At 48.7% G+C, this 23,847-nt stretch overlaps 1 protein-coding gene across 5 annotated transcripts in view; it reads right to left on the bottom strand.

Moving 5' to 3' along the window:
* UBR4 (ubiquitin protein ligase E3 component n-recognin 4) overlaps positions 1-23,847 on the bottom strand; it is a 118,646-nt gene that overhangs the window by 65,611 nt on the left and 29,188 nt on the right. For all 5 annotated transcript variants that reach the window (XM_053660551.1, XM_053660552.1, XM_053660554.1 and 2 more), the window contains exons 20-48: positions 23,573-23,708; positions 22,629-22,708; positions 22,023-22,151; positions 21,149-21,331; positions 20,879-21,001; positions 20,562-20,791; positions 19,066-19,187; positions 17,802-17,899; positions 16,219-16,376; positions 15,245-15,454; positions 14,296-14,397; positions 13,857-13,957; positions 13,424-13,622; positions 12,870-13,058; positions 12,384-12,447; positions 10,815-11,006; positions 10,208-10,278; positions 9,970-10,117; positions 9,344-9,571; positions 8,535-8,705; positions 7,231-7,413; positions 5,991-6,149; positions 5,536-5,688; positions 4,927-5,154; positions 4,448-4,605; positions 3,064-3,235; positions 2,608-2,809; positions 1,341-1,504; positions 723-939 (exon numbers count right to left, since the gene is read on the bottom strand). In XM_053660551.1, coding sequence (XP_053516526.1) covers positions 723-939; positions 1,341-1,504; positions 2,608-2,809; positions 3,064-3,235; positions 4,448-4,605; positions 4,927-5,154; positions 5,536-5,688; positions 5,991-6,149; positions 7,231-7,413; positions 8,535-8,705; positions 9,344-9,571; positions 9,970-10,117; positions 10,208-10,278; positions 10,815-11,006; positions 12,384-12,447; positions 12,870-13,058; positions 13,424-13,622; positions 13,857-13,957; positions 14,296-14,397; positions 15,245-15,454; positions 16,219-16,376; positions 17,802-17,899; positions 19,066-19,187; positions 20,562-20,791; positions 20,879-21,001; positions 21,149-21,331; positions 22,023-22,151; positions 22,629-22,708; positions 23,573-23,708 — 4,570 coding nt within the window. The remainder of the gene's footprint in view (positions 1-722; positions 940-1,340; positions 1,505-2,607; positions 2,810-3,063; positions 3,236-4,447; positions 4,606-4,926; positions 5,155-5,535; positions 5,689-5,990; positions 6,150-7,230; positions 7,414-8,534; positions 8,706-9,343; positions 9,572-9,969; positions 10,118-10,207; positions 10,279-10,814; positions 11,007-12,383; positions 12,448-12,869; positions 13,059-13,423; positions 13,623-13,856; positions 13,958-14,295; positions 14,398-15,244; positions 15,455-16,218; positions 16,377-17,801; positions 17,900-19,065; positions 19,188-20,561; positions 20,792-20,878; positions 21,002-21,148; positions 21,332-22,022; positions 22,152-22,628; positions 22,709-23,572; positions 23,709-23,847) is intronic.

Genomic DNA, 23,847 nt, shown 5'->3' with positions numbered 1-23,847 from the left:
ACTTCAGGTGCACGCCACAGTCACAACGAACCTCGTCTCCTGAGGTGCCGCAGCACCTCGGCCTTGTACAGATGCTGCATACCTGAAAATACACTCGCACTGACCACAGTCTACGAGGGGGAAGGACAGCCGCTAACCATCGCTGTGAGGATCAGACCCCCTGGTGCTGCCGGGGACCATGCCACCCACCCCCACCCCAAGGGAGTGCAGAGCACTCCCTCTGCTCAAAGCACAGCCTACCATCATCCCACCACAGCATCGGAGGGCGGGCCAGTGAGTGCTGGAGAGAGGTGCCAGCCGAGCGAAAGACTCAGGGATCTGTACTCTGAGGGTTTAAAGGCTTCAACGGCATGGCAGGCAGGGACCACCAAACACCTCCCAGAGACGTGGGGCCTACGGCTCTCATCCATGCTTTAAGACAGCCCTGTGATTACACATGCTAATCTTGCCTCCACTCTGCAGAAACACACAGGCAGCCCCGCAGCAAGGATGACCCATGCCTACAGAAGTGGGCACCGAGGCAGAGTGTGACCCGATGGGTGTCTGTCCCCCTGGGGCCCTTCCCATTCTCAAATACATCCTTTTCCTGTCCCCCTTCCTCTTTTTATCTCAGACGAAGCTCAGAGGTTCATGCCAGTAGAGGCCACAGAGACATCGCTGGAGTACAGGGCTCCCAGAATGTGGGGAGCCAACAGGGAAGTGGCCTGGGTCTGGTGACTCACTGAAGAGGTTCAGTTTCTTATCGGCCTGCAAGGCTTCTTCTCTGGTGAAGGGGAAGTCGAACCAGCGTGAGCGACTCAGGTTAAGCTGCATAGTTCTGCCGAAGATCTCAATATACGACGGAGCCCGTTCAATCGCCTGGGTCCCGATCTGGATCCGCATGCCTGTCATCACCATCGTGCTGTTGTTGTTACTGATCTCAATGGTGAAGCCACCGGGCTGCAGGGTGGAAAGGTGCACATCAGGGAATGAATACAGGTTCTTAAGGGCAAACCTGCAAACTCCTTCCTCTGACAGTCTCTTGGTGTGTGACCCCAGACAAGACCCGTATCCTCTCCGCCCTCCGGTAATCACTTCCTTGAAGATGGGCACGCTGAGGCAGGGAGCAGAGCTCCTCAACGTCAGGCTTCCTCCTCCCCACTCCCCAGTCCTCTGCACGGTAGCCCTGCTGGAAACGTTGTGCAGAAGCCCTTCTGCGCGAGAGTGAAGACATTCACTTACTCTGGGGACCCCTCAACTAGGATCAGGGGAAAAGACCTTGTACTTGCATTCTAAAAAGAGATGTCTTCTCAAACGATACCATTTCTGAGAGACGGAACCCACACGGACGCAGTCCTCACCTTGGTATTGGCCACATACATGCCAGTGGAATTCAGCCGGTGCTTTATCTGTTGTGCATTGTAGACCTGCAGGAGGTCATTACCGCCAAACTCCACATCCGTTAGCTGCTGGTTGTGCTCAAAGAAGTCAATGGGGAAGGTCACCTGGCTGGACGTGCGCGTCGCTGTGGAGAGCAGCACCGGATTGCCAGGGAGCACTGGTGAGTGTGGTCTCTGCCTCCGCCTGCCCACTCCCAGCGGAGCCCACACTCACGTGCCCCAAGCTCTCTAGACAGACTCTGCGCTACAGCGTTGGCACTGGCACGATGCCTACATGTGGGGAGCTGGCCAACAGCCCTCATCCCTGTAACCACAATACTGCCTAGCAGGACAAAGGCACCCGGTGCTGGTTTGGGGGCTGTTTGTTACACAGCAGTAGGTCCTCTCACAGCTGCTCTATGTAAAACCAACGGAAGTATTTCTTCATGGGAAGGTGAGTGGCATCACCATCTCCCATGCAGGTAGTGGGAGGACCCCCGCATCGGTCGTTGCCAAGCAAGATTCCCTCGCTCCTACGTTAAGGCCTTCACTCCCTGAAGAGTCCTTGATCGGTCAGGAGCAAGGCTCCGAGCTCAGAGGCCTGCGAGTGGCTCCTCACTGCTCAGGGAAACTGTCCAACCGAAGAGCCTGCTCCTCCATCAGCTCTGTCCTGCACTTCACAGCGGGCAAGATATTTCCCCCAAACCCAGACAAAACATTCAAGCATGGGCTGAGGGATGTTCTTTCCTGGGCACCGGAGCACGGCTGGCCCGAGGTGGACGCCAGCGGGCATGTCCCACCTGTGCGACGTGCCTCCAGATCCACAGGGAACGCTGGCGGCCTCAGGACACTCACTCTGCTTTTGGAAATCGGCCGGCCCACATCCCTACCTTTACGAAATGTGCAAGCGGGCCCTGGCTGGTGAGGCTCGGTGGACTGAGTGTTAGTAAACGAACCTAAAGGTCACTGGTTCGATTCCCGGTCAGGGCACATGTCTGGGTTGTGAGCCAAGACCCCAGTTGGGGGTGGGCAGAGGCAACCAGTCAATGTTTCTCTCCCTCTTTTTCTCCCTCCCTTCTCCTCTCTCTAAAAATAAGTACATAAAATCTTTAAAAAATAAATAAAAATATTAAAAAAATGTACAAGCGGGAGAGTCGCGGACTCCTCACGGGTGTTCACCCCAGTCCGCACCGAGTTGCAGTCTAGCCGACCGCCGCCCCGTGCCCCACGGGCGTGAGGAGGGCCTTACTGATGGTGGCTGCTTTGCGCTTCCGGACCGGCTTCATTATGCTGATGACGCTGCTGGGCTGCAGGGACGGCTGGAGCCAGTAGGAGGTGTTCTCCACGTTGGCCATGTAAATGCGCAGGCTGCCGTCCTCGCACAGCAGGATCATCGTCGTCCGCTGCTGCTCGTTGCAGGCTGTGTGCCGGATGGCCACCATGTCCTGGATCTAGGGCAAGGGGGCAGAGGAGGGCGTCGGTTCCCGGGCCTACAGATCGGAGCCCCCAGAGAGAACGAGGCAGAGAAGCAGCTACTTTCACGGTCAGTTGCGGGGCTGCATAAGGGTGACACAGACGTGCAGGAAAACCAGGTCCGAACACTTTTCTGGACCTCCCCTGACAAAGCTGGGAAAGGGGTGTAACAGACAAATACAGAACCAGACCGGGCTCAGCCTGTTCGAGTGACAGGAGAATGTGCACTGACCTTTGCTTTGGCAGGAAGAGTCTTTATCTCTTGAATGAGAAAAGTGTCTGGTTTCACCATAACTACCAGTGGCACACCTGTTGTTTGCTGGACACAACACACCAAGCCAGGGTGGTTCATCACCTCGGACCACTGGCAGAGGGCAGGAGACGTCTTACTGCCACCATTGGAACTGCGGGCGACAAAGGTGGCCACAGTTAGGTACCAATCACCGCCTGTTCATGCTTTCCTTGACCTCAAGGCCATCCTCACTACGTTCTGGACTCCCAGAGCAAGACACTTGTGCAGGAACTGAACTCCCCACGAGTCGCAGTCTTCTTCCAAGCCATGTATATGCTTTCACATGCCCCAGCAGGTATCCCCAGTGGGAGTCCTGGTTAGCACCTCCAATGCTGGGTTCCACGGTCTGAGGGCAGAGGTGAGCCCAGGTGCCCAGAGGCTGTCAACTTCACAGGGCCGTGGAGCTGCCTAAGGCTCACGGCCCACTGTCCTAGTGAGAATCTCCAGGTACTTCAAGTTATGTGCGACGCTATCTCTTTTATTTCATCCCAAACCAGGTAATTCACAAAACAGAGACCAGAGACAAAGTGCTAGAATGGCCCTTCAACAACAGGTAAGAAAGACGGGAGAAAGTCCTAAACCTCTTCATTCCCCACCCTAAACGAACACTCACCACTTCACGTACACCACTATTATCTGGAAACCCGACGGAAGCCTCCACCTCCCAAGCCCAACCAGGCCCCCACTACTGATGCCATGTTCCATGACCAGTCAGTCCCCCAGGAGGGCAACCTAAGGGGCTCGAGAGGGCATGCATGTCTAGGAGAGACTCACTTTCCCTTGTCAAAACTCAGTGATCACATTAAAATCGGGTGTGATGCCCTGACCAGTGTGGCTCCGCTGGCTGGAGTGTCGTCTTGCAAATCAAAAGGCTGCAGGTTTGATTCACGGTCAGGGCACACACACAGGCTGTGGGTTGGATCCCCACTCAGGACACATGTGGGAGGCAGCCAATCGACGTCTCTCTCGCACTGGTGTTTCTCTCCCCTTCTCTGCCTCCCTCCCTTCCCCTCCCTCGGGAGAGGATACAAAAAATCCTGTTTGCTGCCATGACCGTAGCTTTTCCTTCTGAGTGACAGTGGCCCCATCCCAAACCGCCTCTTACAGCCTGGGGTCTCCTTGGTGGGGGACAGAATAAGCGGACAGCCAAAACTGCCAATACTGGACACTGCATGACTTCAGAAATACCAAGCAAGGAAGGAAGACGTTTGCTGGACAAAAGGACATTTCACCAAACCCAAAACAGACACCAGGACTTGGGAGGGAGGTGGAGCCCCCTGCTGACCATGGCCATCACGAAGCTGAACACTACGGCCCTTCCCACCTCTTGATGTTGATGGAGAAGAGCTGCAGCACCTCCAGGGTCGTCCTGCTGATGGTGGCTGCGAACGATCTGCCTTGACAGTAGCTGAAGAACAGCATCTGCAACACGTGGGAGTAGTAGACAGACACGCCGCCACCTGCCACCTGGCTGTTAGTGTCCTGTCGGGACAAACACACAACAACCGCATTAACGTCACACGTTGCCTTGGCTACCAGCTTCCCATTTTGCTGGTGATTAGTTTTCAGTCGATATGCTGGGCCCTCACAGTCTAAGCATGAGACCCCACTGGCTAAGTCTGAAACACATGCAGGAATAAAGAAACGTCAAGTTGAATTGGTTTAATCCTAAAGAATAAGAGTTTTAGCTATGAGATAAAAAGTTAGAAGCATAAAGCAAAAAGAAAAAAAGAAAAGAACAGCAGCAGAGTTGCTGAGCTAATTATATCTGGAACAGAAGGAAATGGCAACATCTGCTCTAACCTTCAGGTCCTCGTGGTTGACTTCCAGAACATTAGTAACATAGAAGGGTCCCTGCTGGGCGCTGCTGGCCTCCTCCATGAGCTGAGTATAGATGTAGCCGGCTGAAGACATTATAACAATGATGTTTTTTCCCTCCTCGTTGAAGAGGAAGGTAACATCTCGTATCTTTGAGCTTGGCAGGAGAAAGTAGAAAGTTGGACTCAAGGCATCAACAGACAGGTCATAAATCTGTAGAATGGAAGGAAGAGGAAGGAAATAAGGGAGCTCTACTGCAGCTCCATCCCCAAATGATCCTGATCAATCCAAAGAGCTGCAATGGGTAACTATCTTTCCTCTCCCTCAAGGAATGAGTAAGGGAAAGGTACACATCAACAAATTCTGTATCAAGTACGGTAACAGCTGTGCCCGTGGTACAATGCGGACAGAACCAGAATCAATTTCATGTTGCCTACACACAGAAAGCTGCTGCTCACCAATGTAACAAAAGGCAACAAAACATTAGGGCTTTTTATTTTTAACTTCTGGGAAAAGCTAGCACACACGGGAGATCAGACATTCCAGATTTAAAAGCAAAACTATTCTGGGACCCCATCAGAGCTGACGCAGTACCTTGACGAAGTCTGCGGTGACAATAGCTAACTCGGTCTGTGAACCAGGCAACCACACGGCTTTGATGATGAAGTTCCCCGTTGCCAGCTGGGGGTGCAGCACCAAGTGATCCGAAACAGAGCCTGAGCTACTGAAGGTCAGCACATGGCAGTCCTGGACATGGGTTAAGGGACAGACCGGTTGAAAGATGATTTGGAAACAGGCTAGTGCATTTCAGAGCTCTAATGTTTCCTTTCTTCCTGACACTCCCTGCCCTCAGACAGTATTCAGACAGTCTAGGACACGTTTAGGTTTCAAGAACACAAAGACTATCCCAACATGAAAACAATCTAGAAGGAATTCAGAGAAAGATTTCTTTTGCACTCCAATGGTTTTTAAGTTTACCCTCAACCACCACTAAGTGGTGCTGGGAACAGAAGGGAGCAGGTGATTGGGAACCTGGATCTGGCTGTTACCTTCAGCCCGCACACAGCCAGGTAGTCTTCCTTGCACGGATTCCCAGTGAGGCTCAACACAGTGAAGGGGACTGGAGCAGACGCCAGGCGGGTCAGAGTCAACTTCCTCTTGCTGGAATCTGCCTGCTTCAGGAGTGCAGAAAGCTGCAGAACAGTGATCTGCAAAAGAACGACAAGCAATCTCTTCCTAACCCCAGGCTTCTCAGAGAACAGAGCAATGACACCACGCCCTTCAATAGTTGTTTATTGTAAACGAGCCTCCTTGGAAAACCCTAGAACAATAATATCAGCCTCTACTTCTTGCTGAAAGATATGGGATGTTCTTTCCTTTCTTCCTTCCAGTGAGGACAAATGAGTAATAAGATCGATTTCTCCTTGTATAATCAGTTCATAAGTAAAAAATTTCTATGTACTATATTCTTTATAATCTATTACAAAATGTTTTTGCAAGTACTTCTGAACCCTGGCTGGTGTGGCTCAGTGGATTGAATGCCAATCTGTTGAACCAAAGGGTCTCCCAGTTTGATTCCCAGTCAGGGCACCTGCCTGGGTTGCAGGCCAGTTCCCAGCAGGGGATGCACAAGAGGCAACCACACATTGATGTTTCTCTCCCTCCCTTCCCTTCTCTAAAAATAAATAAATATTTTTTAAAAGTAGAAAAGTATTTTTGAGCTATTTTAAGAACATACATATCTCTAGTTTGTTTCTCACTTCTAAGATGTTAGCTTTACTGGTGATAGAGAAGCCAGAATACAGAAAAACAGGAGTTAAAATAACCACCATTCTCTCACCTTCCGCTGGTCTGTAACACAACGTATAAACTTTCCTGTGTCCTTAGAGGGTTGGGAGGGCAGGAAAGAACTAAATAAGGAAGGCTGAGCCTTCTTATGAAGCTGTTTGCCTCTTGGCTTACGCCTTCCAGAGTGACCAAACTGGGCGAGAATGGGAGCCACACTGCCATAGGTAACTGCTGGCTATCGCCTTTCCCGGAGGCTGGAAGGACGTGTTCGGTGGGAGGTCACTAATTAGAAACAGAAGCTCTGTTCCAGTCATGCTGGGTCTCAGGCTAATCTAGTAACTAAGGGCTCACGAGGAAATGCTCGTTCAGCGCTGTCCCTGACACAGTCCTCCAAACTGATAAACCTTTTCTGAGGACCAATCTGGGCAGTCGTCTACCTGTTATACGTAGCGCTTAAACAAACAGGACCTGAAATGAGTGGGAAGGAAGTGGAGGACCCACCTTGCCTTTCTCGTGGCTGACAGCCAGGTGCTGGCGGCGCCCGTGGGGGGAGGACAGCACACACATAGCCACCCGCCTGAGCACGTGGGCGCTGATGAGCTGTCGGATGGTCTGGCCCTGGTCTCCGCTGTAGTTCATCCGGACATTCTCAAAGGCACCCTCCTGGGAGCCTAAGGTGGGAACCTGGCAAAGAGGGAAGCCGAGGGAGGCAGTAATAAGACAAACAAGGTCAAGTGGACTGGCCCACTGTTCAGGTGATACAGATGCTGCAGCTTGGTCATTCAGAAGCAATGGATTCAATCTCTGACCCATGGACACTGGTACACTTGGGAAGTTATTATCATCTGGTAAGAACAATGTAGTGGGTGCCTCATAAACCTAAGTTTAATTAATAAACACTACTGGCTCTCAAAAAACATATGTCTTTAAAAAAAATAAAATGACAGTGCTATGGAATGTTTTCTCACTGAACCAGCCTAGGAAAACTGAAAGCCAGCAGCTCTGTGGGTCACCGACACCACCCCAGTACTTTTTATCTTCATCTTTAATAGTTACAAGTCTAAAAACAATGCTCTAAAACTGCGACTTTTTTGTTTGTTTCTTTGTTTTGAGAGTGAAGAAAACACACTGAACTACAACAGTGTCTTATACCCTTATATTCAGGTATCTTGGACTTGAACGGACTCAGAACCATCTTTTATGTGCAACTGCTGTGTAAAACTGTAACAAGTTTTTAATAAATACCTTATTATTTGTGTGTGTGTATGTATGCATGTGGATTTCCATATGAATATTTTCCCTTAAAAGCAGTCACCTTGTGAGACCTAGCCACGTACCTCATTCATTTTTGCACTTCCCACTAAAGAGGCCCGGCAGACCCCGCCGGAGGTCCATTCTCAGTGCTGAGCACAGGTTTTAAAGTGGATAATGACTCACAACTTACAACCCATGTCATACAAAGAACTAAAGGAAAGTTCCCTAAAGCAAAAGAGGGCAAATATTTTTGCAAGTCAGATGACTCTTAGCGAAGAAGATACAATACAGAGATTTTCTCTTTCATATACAGAAGAAATTTCTATTCTAATTGCCTCCAAATGAAGATCCTCACACCTTGGTGGACTGAACATGGGACGTACTCCAAACGACTTCTTTACAAGACACACCTCCTGTGCTGATCTGCACACTGGATGTCATGGTACCTTAGGTTCCAAGTTCTAAATGGGCAGCGACTGACCGCTCTACGGATGCTCCTTAGAGCACCTGCCACACTGCAGTGTCTCAGTCCCCAACCCCGACACACTCACCATGAGCTGGTCTGTCATCTCGACTGCCTTGTCCACCGTGTGTAGTTCGCGCAGGGCTTGCTGCGCCCGGCTGCTGCTCCCCACGGCGGAAGCCTGCTGAAAGTTGGTCTGAATGGCGTCCATGAGGAAACTGAGCATGTCTAACACGAGAGGAGCGAAGGAGAAATTGGCCTGAGAAAAATCCAAATACACAAATGAAAAAAAAAAAAGACAAAAAATTATGGGTCATACTCATCATAATCCTGCCAGAATCTACCTTCAGAATCCATTATGGAGAACCGTCCCTTTCTCTCAATACTGGATTTGATCCCAATCAATGTGTTACTGTGCTACTAACTCTATCTAGAGTGACCTTTCTACATGAGGAGTCTCACACAGACACCCTAATGCTCAATCATGTCCGTCACGCACAACCAGTTCACTTCTCTCCTGTGAAACCAGAACGGCTAGTTAGGCACCATCCTTGGGAAATTTGACAAAATAATCACTCAAATCATGCCCTGTATTCTGTGCTTCAGATGAAGAACCCTGGCCATGGAAGGGAGCTCTACTGCATCGAAGAACTAAAACCTGCCCCCCCCCAAAAACCCCATTCACACTCCTCAGTGACACACCCCTCCCTGTGAGGCACAACTGACCACACACCCACTTTGCGTTCACACTGTGGAAAGGAGAAAACCCAGAGAAAGGGGCAACAGCCCCCAGGCCGCCCAGTGGAGCTGCACGGACAGCCTTGTGCATTGCCTGCACGAGAACCACCAGCGGGCTCTGCCCTCCGCCCGCAGTGCCGGGCACCCTGGGAGCCCAACCTGGTTCTGCAGCTCCTCCCGGCAGCCCTCCACTGTGCGGCACAGGCTGCTCTTCTTGGGCTTCTCCTCGTCAGCACCCTTGCCATCGCTGATGGTGACTTTGGCCTTGTCAGCGGGGGACGTGCTGGTATGGCGCACCAGACTCTCCGACACCCTGGGCTCACTCTGAAACGCTGACTCCTTCATGGTGGCGCTCATGCCGCTGCTAGGCGTTCGCTTGACCAGCGCCTGGGACAGAAAACGTCGGGCCCTAAGCTCTTGCCACAGGCACAGATGAAATGAGGCCCCAGGTCTTGGAGACAAATCTGACCCACAGGAGAAACTTGATAGCCACTGAAACAACAGCCAAAGGCCCGAATTCTGCTCTTAGTGGTGATTGCCTAACATCTAAAACTTACACAGAGCAATGGGTCTTGGTTACGACATCGGAAATTATGGAGAGGGTCTCATAAAAAACTCCAAGATCTCAAATGACCCTGTGAGTCCTGACATTCTTATGGCACGATCAGTGACAGAATCAGAATGTACTCTAGACCCAGGTGACATGCAGAGTTCCAGTCTGGTTAAACCTTCTCGTGTCACTAACAAGTCACCCCGTCAGCCCAGCAAGTGTGCCAATCTCTCACCAAACAGCTGCCATCTTCCTTGGCTCCACAGTCACAAAAGAAGGATCCGTACTTGGCATAGGAAATCTCGTGATCCTTGTGGCACACCTTGGCACACACTGTGCACACACCCACCCCATCAACCATCTTGCAGGTGTGGCAGTGGTACCTGTGAGGAACGAGAGCCAGCAAATGAGCCCCGAAGTCCCAACAATCAAAGCCCGGCAAACCCTCACCTAAAAGGGAGAACTCTTCTTACCAGTGCTGGTTCATGAATTCCTTCTGAGTGATGGTGAAAGTGCAAAGTTTATTGCAAAGAGAATCTTCATCCTTCAAAGATAAAAAGTCTTTTTAATTGGAATTACACCCCTCCAGACACCCACAAAAACACAAGCTATGTAAATAAAATGGTTGACTCATAAATGACATGCAGAAACCTGGAAATGGCTTGCAGGCTATAAATGTGCTACAATTTCAGGTGAGACCTTAGCACCTTACGGGTAAGAAAGAGAGAAATCTTATGCTTTCTCTACAAAGGAGCTCACGCCATTCCCACGAAGAACTCATCCCCGAAGCCCCATTTCAGATGCGCGAACTGAAGAACAGCAGGGTGACTGCCCCTGGATGGAAGAGGGCGCCTGCCTATTCAACAGGCCTTTCCCCCGAGGGGCTGGCTCCCTACAGCTTGCTCTGCAGGCCTGGAGACACACTCGGCATTAATCACATTCGAGTGGGAGATGGCAATAAGGACTGTGAGTTCTGAAGCTCACAGGCCTGTGGGGGAGACCCAAGAGCTCGTTAGCATGGGCTCTGCAAGGGCCGGTCAGGGGTCACCCCGTGATCCCCTTGGGTTACGCGGTACTTACTGAATCCTCTGCCTGGGAGTCTTCCTCTTCCACAGCCAGCTCCTCCACCCAGTCTGAGTCCACCTCGATGGCCCGCTCTTCCCCATCCACCGAGAGGTGACTTGGGCCCTGGCCATTACTCTGGCTCAGCGCATTGGTGACGTCGGCCAAGTAGGACATAATGTGGCACGTGCACTCCAGCACCACCACGTGCTACAAGAGAACACCACCGTACCGTGAACACCTTGCTTCTGCACAGGTCATCACGTAACCTATGCTTTCTTAAGTTTTTCCCAATGAAGTTCAATTTCAGAGGAATGGTATAAAAGCAAAACAAAAAAGACAAAAAGAGTTTTTAAAGCCCTGGCTGGTGTAGCTCAGTGGATTGAGCGGGCCTGCGAACCAGACAATCGAGGATCGATTCCCAGTCAGGGCATATGCCTGGGTTGCAGACCAGTTCCCTGCAGGCAGGCCAGCAGGGGACGCACGAAAGGCAACCATACATTGATGTTTCTCTCCCTCTCTCCTTCCCTTCCCCTCTAAAGATAAATAAATAAAATATTTAAAAAAAAAAGAGTTTTAGTTACCCATTTCCCCAACTCCTAGCACCACGACCACGTGGAGCTGGCCAATAAATTGTACTGAATTACTACATATTCCTTTATTCTTAAACACACACATAACGCTTTATAAAATCTTACAAAATGGAATAAAACCGAAATCAGAAAAGGGGACAAAAAGGAAGAAAAATGATTCAAAAAGAGACTGGAATAAAAGTATGAATAGGCTCTAGTCGGCACTTTTTCCACCACTGGCATTTTGTGACCACCAGTGAAAGACATTTAAATTTCTGGGTTTTCAATCGGTGCAGAGGAAGAGAAACAGCTTCAGAGACCACGTGAAAGAGGGTCCACACAACCGCCTGCAGGGAGTCCGTGCCTGCCTGAAAATCCCCCCAGTCTGGCCTCAGAGCCTCAGATTGCTCAGTTCCTCACTCTGCACCTCGACAGTTTGGAGCTGAAAGGACAAAGATTAGCATGAAAGGAGGAGAAATGAATGGCATGGTGGTGGGTCTCAAAGGCCAGTTATCTGTCCTTGGCCACCTCGGTCACGTTCATGAAAGGGGACGGGAGGGTGGGGGATGCCGGGACGCGGGGCTCCTGTCAGCTCGAACCCTCCTCCTCGGCACAGTGACCTGAGCCTCAGGCGAAGGCACCGATTCTAGAACCGAGACTGCGGCTGAGGAGGTAGCCTGCAACCCCACGTAATGCCTGCTCAGGGCGCACGGATCCGATGCAGGGGAAGGGGACGGTTCTCCAGGGCACATCAGCATCTCAACACAGCCGGAGTTCACTATGTTTTAAGAAGGATTCTGGTGGATGTTTACCAGAATATTTCCTTCCACCCACCTCCTGCCACCCAGAAGGCACCAAAGGGCACAGTTAGCAAGTGCACATCTCCAGGTCTGAGATTACAACCTTATCCTCTGTAGACTGGCCAGGGACAGAGGCCAGTAGAAGGGGGAGACTTCACCTGACCACAAACATGGGATCATCACTTCCTGACTGTGGCCGCTTCTCCCTTTCTTACCTTTCCATGCATTACGTTGGCATTCAGTTTTTCAACAACATTCTTCTGTGACAGGTACTTCTTGCTAATCCGAAGACAAAAAGAAGGGAGGGACGTAAAATCAGATGAATCAAAGAAAGAAAGCATCTTCATGAACCTTGCATCAATTTGTGGACACCATGAAGCAAAGGCCTTCTTAGAACACTATGTAGGTAATCAGAGGACTGGGGTGCTACGTATGGCCTTATCAATGACACTTAAGACAGTTCCCCAAGACTTCTCCTAGGAATAACGAATAGGAAACTCTACTAAGAAAACACGGAAGATGAAGTACAAAGTGATCAGAGTTACTGGCTGCTCCTTGATCCCTGATAAAAAGGCAGAGATTCAAATTTCTTTTATACTCACTGTGAGCAACCAAGAAAACAACCTGCAATGACTCACCCCCTATTCTCTAAGGGCAATGTTGTAACCTACAAGTGGGTTCCTCCCATTTCATCCTCTTACCATCTACTTAGCCAGTCCACGGCAGCATTATGAAGCTGAAGATGGCCAGCACCTTGACCTGCACTGGCCAGGGTGGCCATCACAACCATGAGTTCAGGAAAACCAGTTCCATCACCGTTGGCCAGCATCTCTGTTGCCATGGGGATTAGGGTACCCAGAAGCACGGCACACACACCTTCTCCAACTTGGCTGATAGAAAAAAAAAAAAGCAAATTGGTGAGTAATCAACAGGACTTTGACTCCACGTACCTCTAAATTTGTAAGCGTAATTAAAGAAAGTTTCAAATTAAACACTGAATACGTGAGTACATGTACTTTGGAGTTGGGCTACTAGAGCATAAAACTCACAGCCAAGTTACAACAGACAGGTCAAGTCACCGCAAAAGTTTTCCCACAGGAAAGATCAAAGAGCTCTGCTAGACTCCTTGACTCCAGTGAAAGAGCTATGAGGTCACCGAAAATACCATCGACTGATGCCTGAAGGAAAGAGTTTAAAATCCTCAACACATTTCTGGAGTCATTTGGGCCACCTAACACAGACGCAGTTGCTCTACCTGTTTTCCCGGACGATGTAAGTGGTCAGTAACTGCAGCAGCTGCCGGTTCTCCTGAATTATATCCAGCTGATCAGAATCTTTGGGGGGCGCCGTGGTCATGCGGGTGAGCCAGGCTTGGAGACGCACCGGCTCCACACAGGCCAGCTGCGCCAGAGAGCCGCAGAGATGAAGGAGGCTCGGGTTAGGGCTCTTCTCGGCTGGGGACAGACCAAGAGGCCAAGGTCAGTGACAGAGGGCAGGAGGAAAGGAAGGATGGTGCAAACTGTGAGCCGGAAAAGGCTCCGGGCAAGTTTTCAACTCCCTTCCACACTTTCTCTGAGGGATTCTCTTCACTTGTTAGCATTTTCCTGCTACTCTTGGGCCACAGATATGCACAGTATTAGTCAGACATCAAAGTTCCCATAAGGAGATTACTAAAAGCTGTCACTCACTCAGCTGGAAGAGTTTGGTGAAGAATTTCAAAACCCGGTTACAGAACTTGGCAGAGAGGTTCTCATTGGCTGTTGCCATCATGATCTGCACGAGTTCTCCACTGGGAGACAGAAAGGGGAAAAAGAGGGAAGAGCCAAATTAAGCCGCTATTTCCATCTCCCCACAATCTCTAAACCACTATTTCCGTTTCCCCACAATCTGTGTCCTCTGAGGGGCTGGTCATCAGTGAGTCACCACCACAGGTGTTAGGCCACCAGCTCCTCATCAGTACCCTCGAGGCACCCTCCGCCCACCCAAGCCCTCCTGAAACACTGTACGCACACTTAGGCTGCCTGCAGTGTCCCTGGAGAAGGAATACCTAAGCCGGCACAGACGCAGATGGCGCCCTGCTTTTGGAAGTATTCAAACACGGCTCACCGAACGGGAAACAAGGCTCACCTGTCAGAGAAAAACTCCTCCATGGCTTTACGAGCCTGGCTGCTTTCCAGCTGCTTCTCCAGATACTGGAGACACTCCTCCAAGATGGATTCATCCAGTCCGCTGAGGGTCGAAAGGAAAGCTTAACCACCCAAAAGAAGGCCCATTTCACTGCCCTCCTGACACTGAGTTTTAAAATCCTAAAGTTGGTTTATGCCTAAACCTTGAAGGTGATACTCAATTTTTGCCTTGTCAAAAGTTAGCATAAAGTCTGGCACACGATGAGTGCTTAATAAATATTTGATAAGTGAAACTTTAATAAAACAAAAACGAGCCCTAAAATCTGACATAACCAGTGCAGTCAATGGCTAAGAGTCCAAAGGGTCATCACTGTTATGGAAGGACAAGGAAGGACAAAGAAGGGAAAAATAGAAGGCCCAAAATTTAAAAATAAACCAAAAAACCCTGCTCTCCTCACCAACATAAAGAAATCCCAATACATACAGGCCTTGTTTATACAGTGCTCAATGGGGTAAAACTGCAACCCACTCAACTGCGCCTCAGGGCTCGCCCGCACCAGCACGGCCTAGGCAAGCTCTCAAGGGCAAACGACGCTGAGACCACCCAATCCCACTGAGCACCCCTCTCAGTAGTACGATCACAAAAATATTAGAAATGTCATCAGTCTCTTTGTACACGTCATCACATCTAGCAGAGGGCATGAGAAGCATCTGTTGAAATATGTCAGGTTCCACACCTGAACATGTAAGCCTTCCCTTTTCTTAATTTTTATTCCTAAGAATTAACCAGAAATGAAGATTCCCAGCAACCTTTCCTGTACACCCACAAGAACACAAAATGCACACAGGCTCAACAAGAAGCTAGTGATGGGCGATGTGAAGAAGCCGGTGTCGGGCCGTCTCTTGGACCGCAGTAGGTCACGGGCACCCGCTCTCTCGGGCAGGCTCACCTATTGGGATCTGCGTGATTGGCCAGGATGTTGTAACAGCCGGTGATCAGCTTCTCATACACACGAGCCAGGAACTCATCAGACTCCGCCGGGCCCAGGATGCGCTCCAGGGAGTTGCTGCTGATCTCGGCCACGCTCTCGGTGCTCGACTCCAGCAGAAGGGGGAGCAGGGTCCGAATGACCTGCGGTGGGTTCATCTCATCGGACCAGCTTCAACACAGAAAATGGAACCAAGTCAGTGAGTGCGCTCCTCCAAAAGGCTGTGCGATGGGCAGGGGGGAGTGGGGCAGGAAGAAAATAGGGCAATCCAATCATTGTCGAGGGAAGGACTTTTATTCTGGTCTTTTCCCCTTGGTAGTTGCTTTATACATGGGTGCAATCATACAATTTCATATTCTTTTTTTCATTGCTATATCTGTAAGTACAACTCATCTCCATAAGAAAAATTCATTTATTGAAACAGTAAGATATATTTTATAATGTTCGGAAAAGAAAGTTTACTAAAACCTAAGCTAGTATAATCATCCCAGACTTTTCTAGAACTCCCGGGAACCTGGATCACCTCTAAGGCAATGGGACACAGGACTCTGCCCGTGATCCACGTTCGGTCCCTCGGTGGCCTGCCCTCGTCCCCAGGTGGCAAGGTCTAACTCCCACAATGATTCTGGGGAAATGTGACTTCAAATACATCACTGTCACTCTAACATTTAAACCCGAGCCCCTCCAAACCACAGCAGGCCTTAATGAAAAATACTACAGAAAAGGGGAGGAGGTGCTCTGGTGGGCCCCAGAACTAAGTTGCACATCCTCGTAGGCAAATGCTCATACTCTAATCTACAGCAACAGGCTCTCTGCTACCACAGCACGCACAAGAGCACTGTCACGCACTTATGTAGGAAAAAAGCCCACGACCTCCTTTAGCACTGACAGAACACAGGTGCAGGACGCACTCGGGCTACGCAGTCGGCACTCACACGATGAGGTCTCCGGTCAGTCTGACCAGCGAGAGGAGGGTGTGCTTCAGGGAGGCAGCCAGGGGCAGACTTTGGCCACACAGAGTCCCCAGGTGAGCAGCCTGCACGGCACTGATGTAACTCTCCGAAGGGATGGTGTCATTGGCAAAGGCATTTCGCTGAATGGAGGCAAAAAAAGACACGAATGCACAGGCCATCTACCCGCCCAGAATAAAATTCTCAGGTCGAAAGAAAAGATGCTGAGCCCAGAGAAACGAAGGCCCTGCTAAGGATTCGAGACAATGGCTCTCCTCGGTACACGCCGCTGTTCACCCTGGGCAGGAGTGGGGTGGGGCGTAGGAAGCAGCTAACAAGTTTCATTTGGTACAAAGTGAACTTGAAATTTTAAAAGTTAAACTTAAAACGAAGTTAGTACGAAGTTAAGTTAACCAATATCACTTCCTAAAGAATTAGAATATAGCCCTGGCTGGTGTAGCTCAGTGGACTGAGCACGGACCTGGGAACCAAAGGGTTGCCAAGTTTGATTCCCAGTCAGGGCACATGCCTGGGTTGCAGGCACAGTCCCCAGTAGGGGGTGTGTGTGAGAGGCAACCACACATTGGTGTTTCCCTCCCTCTCTCCTCTTTCCCTCTGTCTAAAAATAAATAAATAAAATCTTTTTTTTTTTTTTTAAAGAGTTAGAATATACTGTAGTTGACCCTTAATCAATTTGGAGGTCAGGGGCACTGACTTCCCACGCAGTTGAAATCTGTCTGTAACTGCAGTTGGCGCTCCACAAATACAAGCCCCCAACCCCAGAGCTGACATTTGAACACTGCTGGACTGAACCGCATGGGCCAAGTGAAAAGTCCACCTGTAAGCGGATCCACACATTTCAAACCTGTATTAATCAAGGGTCAACTGTATATTCAATGTGGAAATTATTGTCTCTATTGATTGAAAAGAATCTGGATTTTGCAATGCAGCTGGGTCTCCATTACAAGTATCTTAATTATCCTTGTATTATAGCTCCAGGTGATGTAAGCTGAGGTCACAATTATAAAAAAGGTATAAAGAGATTATAAGAGTTGGCTTTTGCAAAGAACTGTAATACCAGAATAATCTGTTAACAGAGGAAATCAGAATAGAGCACATGCAAAGTTCAAATAAACTGACAGAAGATAAACAGTCTTCTAAAAGCCTAGAAAACCTAAAAGCTGCTCCATAAAACTGCAGCAAGAGGAACACGTTCTTGACATAACCCAGCGAGGAAAGGAAACAGTTAGCATTTACTGAGAATTCATGTGCCAGATAATGTGCCAGGCACTTAACACTTAACAGACCTAGTCTACTCGTCCCAGTATTTAACAGATGAAGAAACTGAGGCTGAGCAGCTGCCCTGCAACACAGTAACACACACTTCTTTGCAAAAAGATCATACGGTACCAGCAGGGTAGTTCAAGGCTTTGATTACTGACTCAGCCACAGCAAATAACACTGCAGCATGCAAATATGTCTCGGGAGCTGCTTTCGGCCCAAAGAATAACAGCAGGACACAGGAGGGCTGTGCTCCACAGCCCGATTCCTGGAAGACAGACACTCACCCAGGACCCAATGTTGGGGAACTCGTTGGTGCTGACGTTGTTCCAGGACTCGCACACACCCTGCACCGACGACGGTAAGTTCGGAACCAGTGTTGGACCTGGCAGCAACAAAAGGATCAGGGATCATCACCAAAGAGAAAGAACAGGTCACAGCATTTAAAAAGTCAAGCTCAAATGCAGTAAAAGAAGCGCCACAGCCCAGGCTGTCAAAATAATTACTAAGGTGGTGTAAATGGACATTTCAATAGCAGTACTATGTCCAAGAATTAGCTAACTGGTTAATAGCCAGCAGCCTAATCATAAGCTATTCATTTCCCACCACATTCACTTTCTAATCTGGCAAGTAAAGTGAATTAAATTAGATTAAACATCAGCTACGCCGTCCATGAGGAAGTATTGCTTTGATCCTTTTTCTTCTTAAGATAAATCTTAAAAGGGCAGAAATCATTAAGAACATTCAAGGAAGTAGTGAAATTTAATTTCTGAAAGTGAAAATATTTGAGTATCAAAAGATTATTTAGAGCTTGAAATTCAGGACAATACAAATGGCTAGAAATTTTAAAGGGTAACTGTTGTACTTAACTGCAGTCATTTTAATTCTCCATCCTACATTTCTACCAGATCACTCCTAACTAAGAGGAGGTTTTCCCCAAGCACGAAGTGTTAGCCCGCTGATCTCCCTAATCTCTATAAATGAAAAAAGGAACAAAGATCTATGTTCACAACAAAAGAGCCTAACCTTTTAGAACCAACTGACCTTGATTTAGATCCCAGCTCTACCACTCACAAGATGCAGTATTAGAGCCCTGGCTAGTGTGGCCCAGCGGACTGAGCGCCGGCCTGCGAACCGAAGGGCTGCTGATCTGACTCCCAGTCAGCATGATTCCCACAAGCCTGAGTTGTGGGCCAGGACCGTGGCTGGAGGCATGTGACAGGCAATGGATCGATGTCTCGTACATCGATGGTTCTCTCCCTCCCTTACCCTCTCTCAAAATCAATAAATAAAATCTTTAAATAAAAAAGCTATCGAATTAGGGGCAAATAACTTCTCTAAGCCTCAGTGTCCTAATGAGTAAAAAGAGATAATACCAATACTTACCCTGTGAGGTTATTCTGAAGATCTAAATAGATAAACCCATCCATGTTCAATGCCCAGAAAGTGTCCAGTAAATGGTAAATGCCAGCAGACAGGTTAATAGGCAGAGAAGCGGTAGCACTGGTCATACTGGCAATAACGGTAAAATGCAAAAGCACATTCACTTACCCAGAGTGTTGGCTTTGCACCTACTAGAGCCAATTGCCAGAACAGCAGCAAAGCCCTGCAATTTCTCCTGGGAAGGTTTTTCAGTGGATCCCTCTTCATTAAAGTTCTGTAGCAAATAGGCTCTGGGGGGAAAAAAAGAAAAGAAGCCCAAAAAACAGGATAAAGTGTAAGAGCCAAAGGACTCCTGTGATAGTTAACAAAAACTAACCCTGGACAAACTGAGAAAACTGTACCTCAGTTTCCTAACCTAGTAGCTATAGGTGACAGTTCCTGCCTTTCTGGTCTCATGAGAATTCCAATGGGTAGCTGTTCCCCAAAGAATACCCCAAGTTCTGACCCGCTCCCAAAGCCCAGTTCCAACATAAATGAGTGTGGGAAACAGTGAACACTGTATTGGTATTTCTTCCCCTGGCCTTGGAAGACTGACGATGTATATAAAGGCTCTGAGAAGTATCATTTATATATATGTATGTTTTAAAACTGTTCACTTTTATTTACCCAGCACTCCCCACACCTGTTTGCCCAGGAACACCTGTCAACAGCTCCGTTCAGAGAGCACTGGCCCCACGGGGCAGATGAGAAACGACAAGCCCCCGGGGCAGGGCCGTAGCTTTGCTACTGCTGCAGCCCTGCACCTGCAAGACCCACCTGGCCCACAGCAAGCCCTCGTATCTATGATCCACCTTTACTTGTTCACGACCTCAAGCAACAGTCCTCTCTCTAGCGGGAGGCACCCACACTAGAAGACATCAGTTAAGTTTTACAGCATCTGAACCCCTGTCAGCGTGGAAGGCCCACGGAGCAGGAGCTGAACGGTGACTGAGCTGAAAGGGCCCCGTGCACCCGGCTCCCAGCTCACGCCCAGCTCAACGTGAGGGGAGTCAGGCCCCGTTCTGTCCGTTTTGCCAACAGGAAGAAAGCCAGAATTTTTGGTTCGTAAATAAACTCTCACTATTATACATGGAAAATGAATTTTAAAATACTCAGACATCATGAAGAACAAACGACTCTATATGGCATATGATTTGCCGTGTTTATTATAGAAAGAGCTGGAATTCAATATACTCTAACTCACTAGGAATTTTTTTTCTCTAGCTAAATACTATAAAATTTAAAGAGCATTAAAGAGCTTCATCTGAGCGAATAACAGAAACAACAGTGTTTGGAAAAATTCCATTCTTTCTTTGTATCTTACAAGTAAAATGCTAGAAAGTATTTAAAGATTTATAAAAATTAAACTCTCTTGACATTTAATGAACTATTTGAAACTTCCTTCATCAGACACCTCTTGATTATGGAGAAGGAAAAAAGAAAAACAACCCTAAGCTAATCTAAATAAATAAATAAGTAAGTAAGTAAGTATGACAAAATTCCGAGTCAGTAGGGATTTGAAGAGTGAATAGTACTTAGAATAACAAAATTCATCCTTAGGAATTTTCAGGCTCCTGAAGGAAGCCAGCCCTTCCTCCCCGCTCCGGGCAGGCGGCCCATCACACCTGGTGAACGACGCATAGGTGTCAATGAGCTGCAGCGTGGCCGGAAGCAGGTTCTTGGTGATCTCGGGTGACTTATGCGGCTCCGTCTCGGCAGCCATCTTAGAAAAGTGCTCATCCAGGGAGACCTGGACCTTCGAGATGGCGGCGTCCAGGGTGTAGATGGACTGGAGACTGGGGATTTCGTGGAGCTGCAGGATGGTGGTGCAGTCGATGCTACAGAACGACGAGATCTTTAAAGACACCAAAATGTTAATTAGACGTGGCAGAAGGCCGTGACATGAGCCAAATTCCGTATTACGGATCCAGAACTAACACACCTGTCGCGCAAAGTATTCCTCCACAATTTCGACATCGTACTTCACTGAGCTGCACTTGCTGGACGCCAGCTCTAGGAGAGAGCCAGCATGCTCGGTCTTCATCCCCTGTTTGATAAGGTGATCCTATCCGGACAGCAAGAGAAAAGTGTTCAGGAGATCAACATAGACCGAGTGTGAAGTTTTCATTACTCTTATATTTAAAATTCCCAGCAGCGCAGAGCACACTGGCCTTGAATACCCCGAGCAGCAAGCGCTGTTACACCGTGGTACCTTTATCCAGTTGACATAGGAGCTGATCCGGAGGCGAGAAGACCACCGCAGAGTGTGCAGGATGTCACATTCACTCATCTCGGGCGAGTTCATGGCCAGCTGGTTCATGTAAGTCTTTGATGGTGGCAAAACCCCTAGGATCCTCCACAGTATCAAGAAGTAATATTGAAGGGCGCAGGCCTCCTGGAAGAAGCAGAAGGCGCAGTCTCAGAGGCAGCAGCACCGCCTCAAGGCCTCCCCAAGAGTGAGGATGGCTCCGAACACAGCCCTCAAAGCACAACAGCATGGAGTCTCGCTCTTCAACTGAGAGGTGGCTCTCGGGTCTTTCTAGAGAACATGGCTGATGATAAAGCAGAACTGTGTGTGAAAACACACGTACAATTCATTCCGTGGCCTGCACACTTCACAGGCCAAAAAAGCTCTTCTAGACAACTCTGACTCCCCAAATAATTTAACAAACACCAGAAGAAAGCAGGACGTTCTCCTTGGCAGGCCCCCCATCAGCGGGCCCCTTCTGTGGCCTGAATTGCTGTTGTGGCTTCTAGAGGCAGAGACACATCCCTGCAAACACAGAAAAAGCTCACGTGTGAGGCTCACGGCATTACCCGTTGGGCACTCACAGGAGATGGAGTACTTAGGTGGCCACTAACTCTCAAAGTCACACTTTCTCCAATGCTAACCAAAGAAGACAAAACTATCTCTAAGATGAACATAACCACCTTAACTACATAAAAATACTGAAGTATCAGTCAGTTTTGCAAACAGATCTGCAGTAAACTGAGTAGGTCCTAGAAGGAAATTTCTGGCTGAACTGCTACCCAGTTATCCAACAAACACCAAACTTTGCCACTAGCCCAGGCCGCCACGGTCTTACCAGAGCCGTTACGCTCTTGTTCTCCTTTCTCCTGACTGTATCCAGCTGGGACCCCGCTGCGAGCAGGGATGTCAGGGCAGTATAAAGATCGTCATACTTGACAAGCTTGGAGAAGAGAACATCACACGCCTAATTGCAAGAGAGAAAGACAATCACTTTTTCTTATTTGAAAACATGCTTCTCCTACTCTCTACCCACTCTCAACCTCAGGATTGACAAACTAGTTCATTTAAATTCTGATGAATTAATTTCTCTGCAGCAATACTGCCACTCAGGGCCCTTGGTCAGTTTCTGAGCCATCGTCAGCACCCAAGTGCAGGCTTTAGGATAAGACAACTCTGTCCATTAAAATAAGGCATATGAAAATGCTGAGTCTTCTCGAATAATGTGTCAGAGGTGGGAACCACCAGGAAGGGTAACCCCTACAGCAAAAGGGGAGCCCAGCAAATGGACCTCAAAATAACAGGTTCCTTTTAGAATAAGCTCAAACCTTAACACAGACCCAAGTCCCTCATTACAAAAATGCACCCCTTTCCTGGGACAGACTGATTTGGGTGGAAACCACCTGATCCGCATGTAAAATGGGGTTTTAAAAATTCCTGGTACCACAGAATCGAGTCGGTTCAGATCGTCCTCGGAGGCTTCTGGGGACAGGACGCAGTAGAATCTGGGCTGCGGCACAGTGTCTGAAAAACAACGCACCAATGAAAAGAGTTACTTTATTCTCAACTCTTACAACTGTGAAGTATAAAACTAAGGAAACACTTTGGAACAGGGTCTCCTGGCTTTGGCACTACCGACGTGCTGGCTCGACGACTTGGCTGTGGGAGGCTGCCCTGTGGACTGCAGGGGGTCTGGCACCCATCTGCCTTCTACCCACTGAGTACCGAGAGCGTCCGCCCACTTGAGACAACTAAATATGTCCGCAGACACTGCCCAACGTCCCCTCTGGGGGTGGGGCCACAATCACCCCCAGCTGAGAACCACTACTCTAGGAGTTAACACGCTCTATGATCAAGTCAGCCAACACAGTTCTACCATTAGACTGACCGCCCTAAACTTAAATGCTGTCCTCCTGGTATCAAAGGGACTAGTGAGAGATGCCAATGATGGTAACTTCATATGAACGCTGGATGAAGTTTCCACAAAACATACTTAACATCTAGCAATCCTCAGGACAGCAGCAAACCCATACTAAAAATGGACACAAGAGGCACCTCATCAAAAGAATGGACAATGAGAAACACGAGAGAAAGTCACGGCTCCTGTTATTTCCTGAGTATCCCCCAAAAGGAAATTTACGCCACAAGTTAGAACATCCTGCCAGACAGAAGATTTCCTAATTCTTGTATCTCAATGCTTTTTGTTTTGAAATAAATGTTGGATATGTGAAACTTATTTCTGAAAAAGTTTTGGATCCACAGGTATCCGCCACCCACGGGAAGCAGAGTAAACCAATGACCAGTGATGCTCAAGGAGTCTCCAAGCTCCAAATTCCGCCCCGCCAAGGAGAACCCGCGAGTCAGTTTCTTATTGGCAGTCTTCCTGACCTGAAGAAAAATGCTTGGACCAGTTTTCCTCTACTTCTTTGAATCCGTGATAGAGGGGGCTGGTCGTCCGGCGGCTGCTGCTATCGTGGGATCCACTTGCCCACCCAAAAGGAGGACTGAGCAGGTTATGCTGCACCTTTGAAAAGAAATACTCAGAGTAAGAAAGCTACACAGTCACCATGCTGCTTCTCACTCCAGGCGCCACGCAGACTAAAGCATCAAAGTTTGGGGAACTCTCAAACTAAAAGAAAATCTTAGATTTTCCTGTGACTTCT

Source organism: Artibeus jamaicensis, unplaced genomic scaffold (assembly GCF_021234435.1).
Source record: "Artibeus jamaicensis isolate MK-2021 breed Jamaican fruit bat unplaced genomic scaffold, CSHL_Jam_final scaffold_847, whole genome shotgun sequence".
NCBI lineage: Eukaryota > Metazoa > Chordata > Mammalia > Chiroptera > Phyllostomidae > Artibeus > Artibeus jamaicensis.
This window is presented reverse-complemented; position numbering and strand designations above follow the sequence as displayed.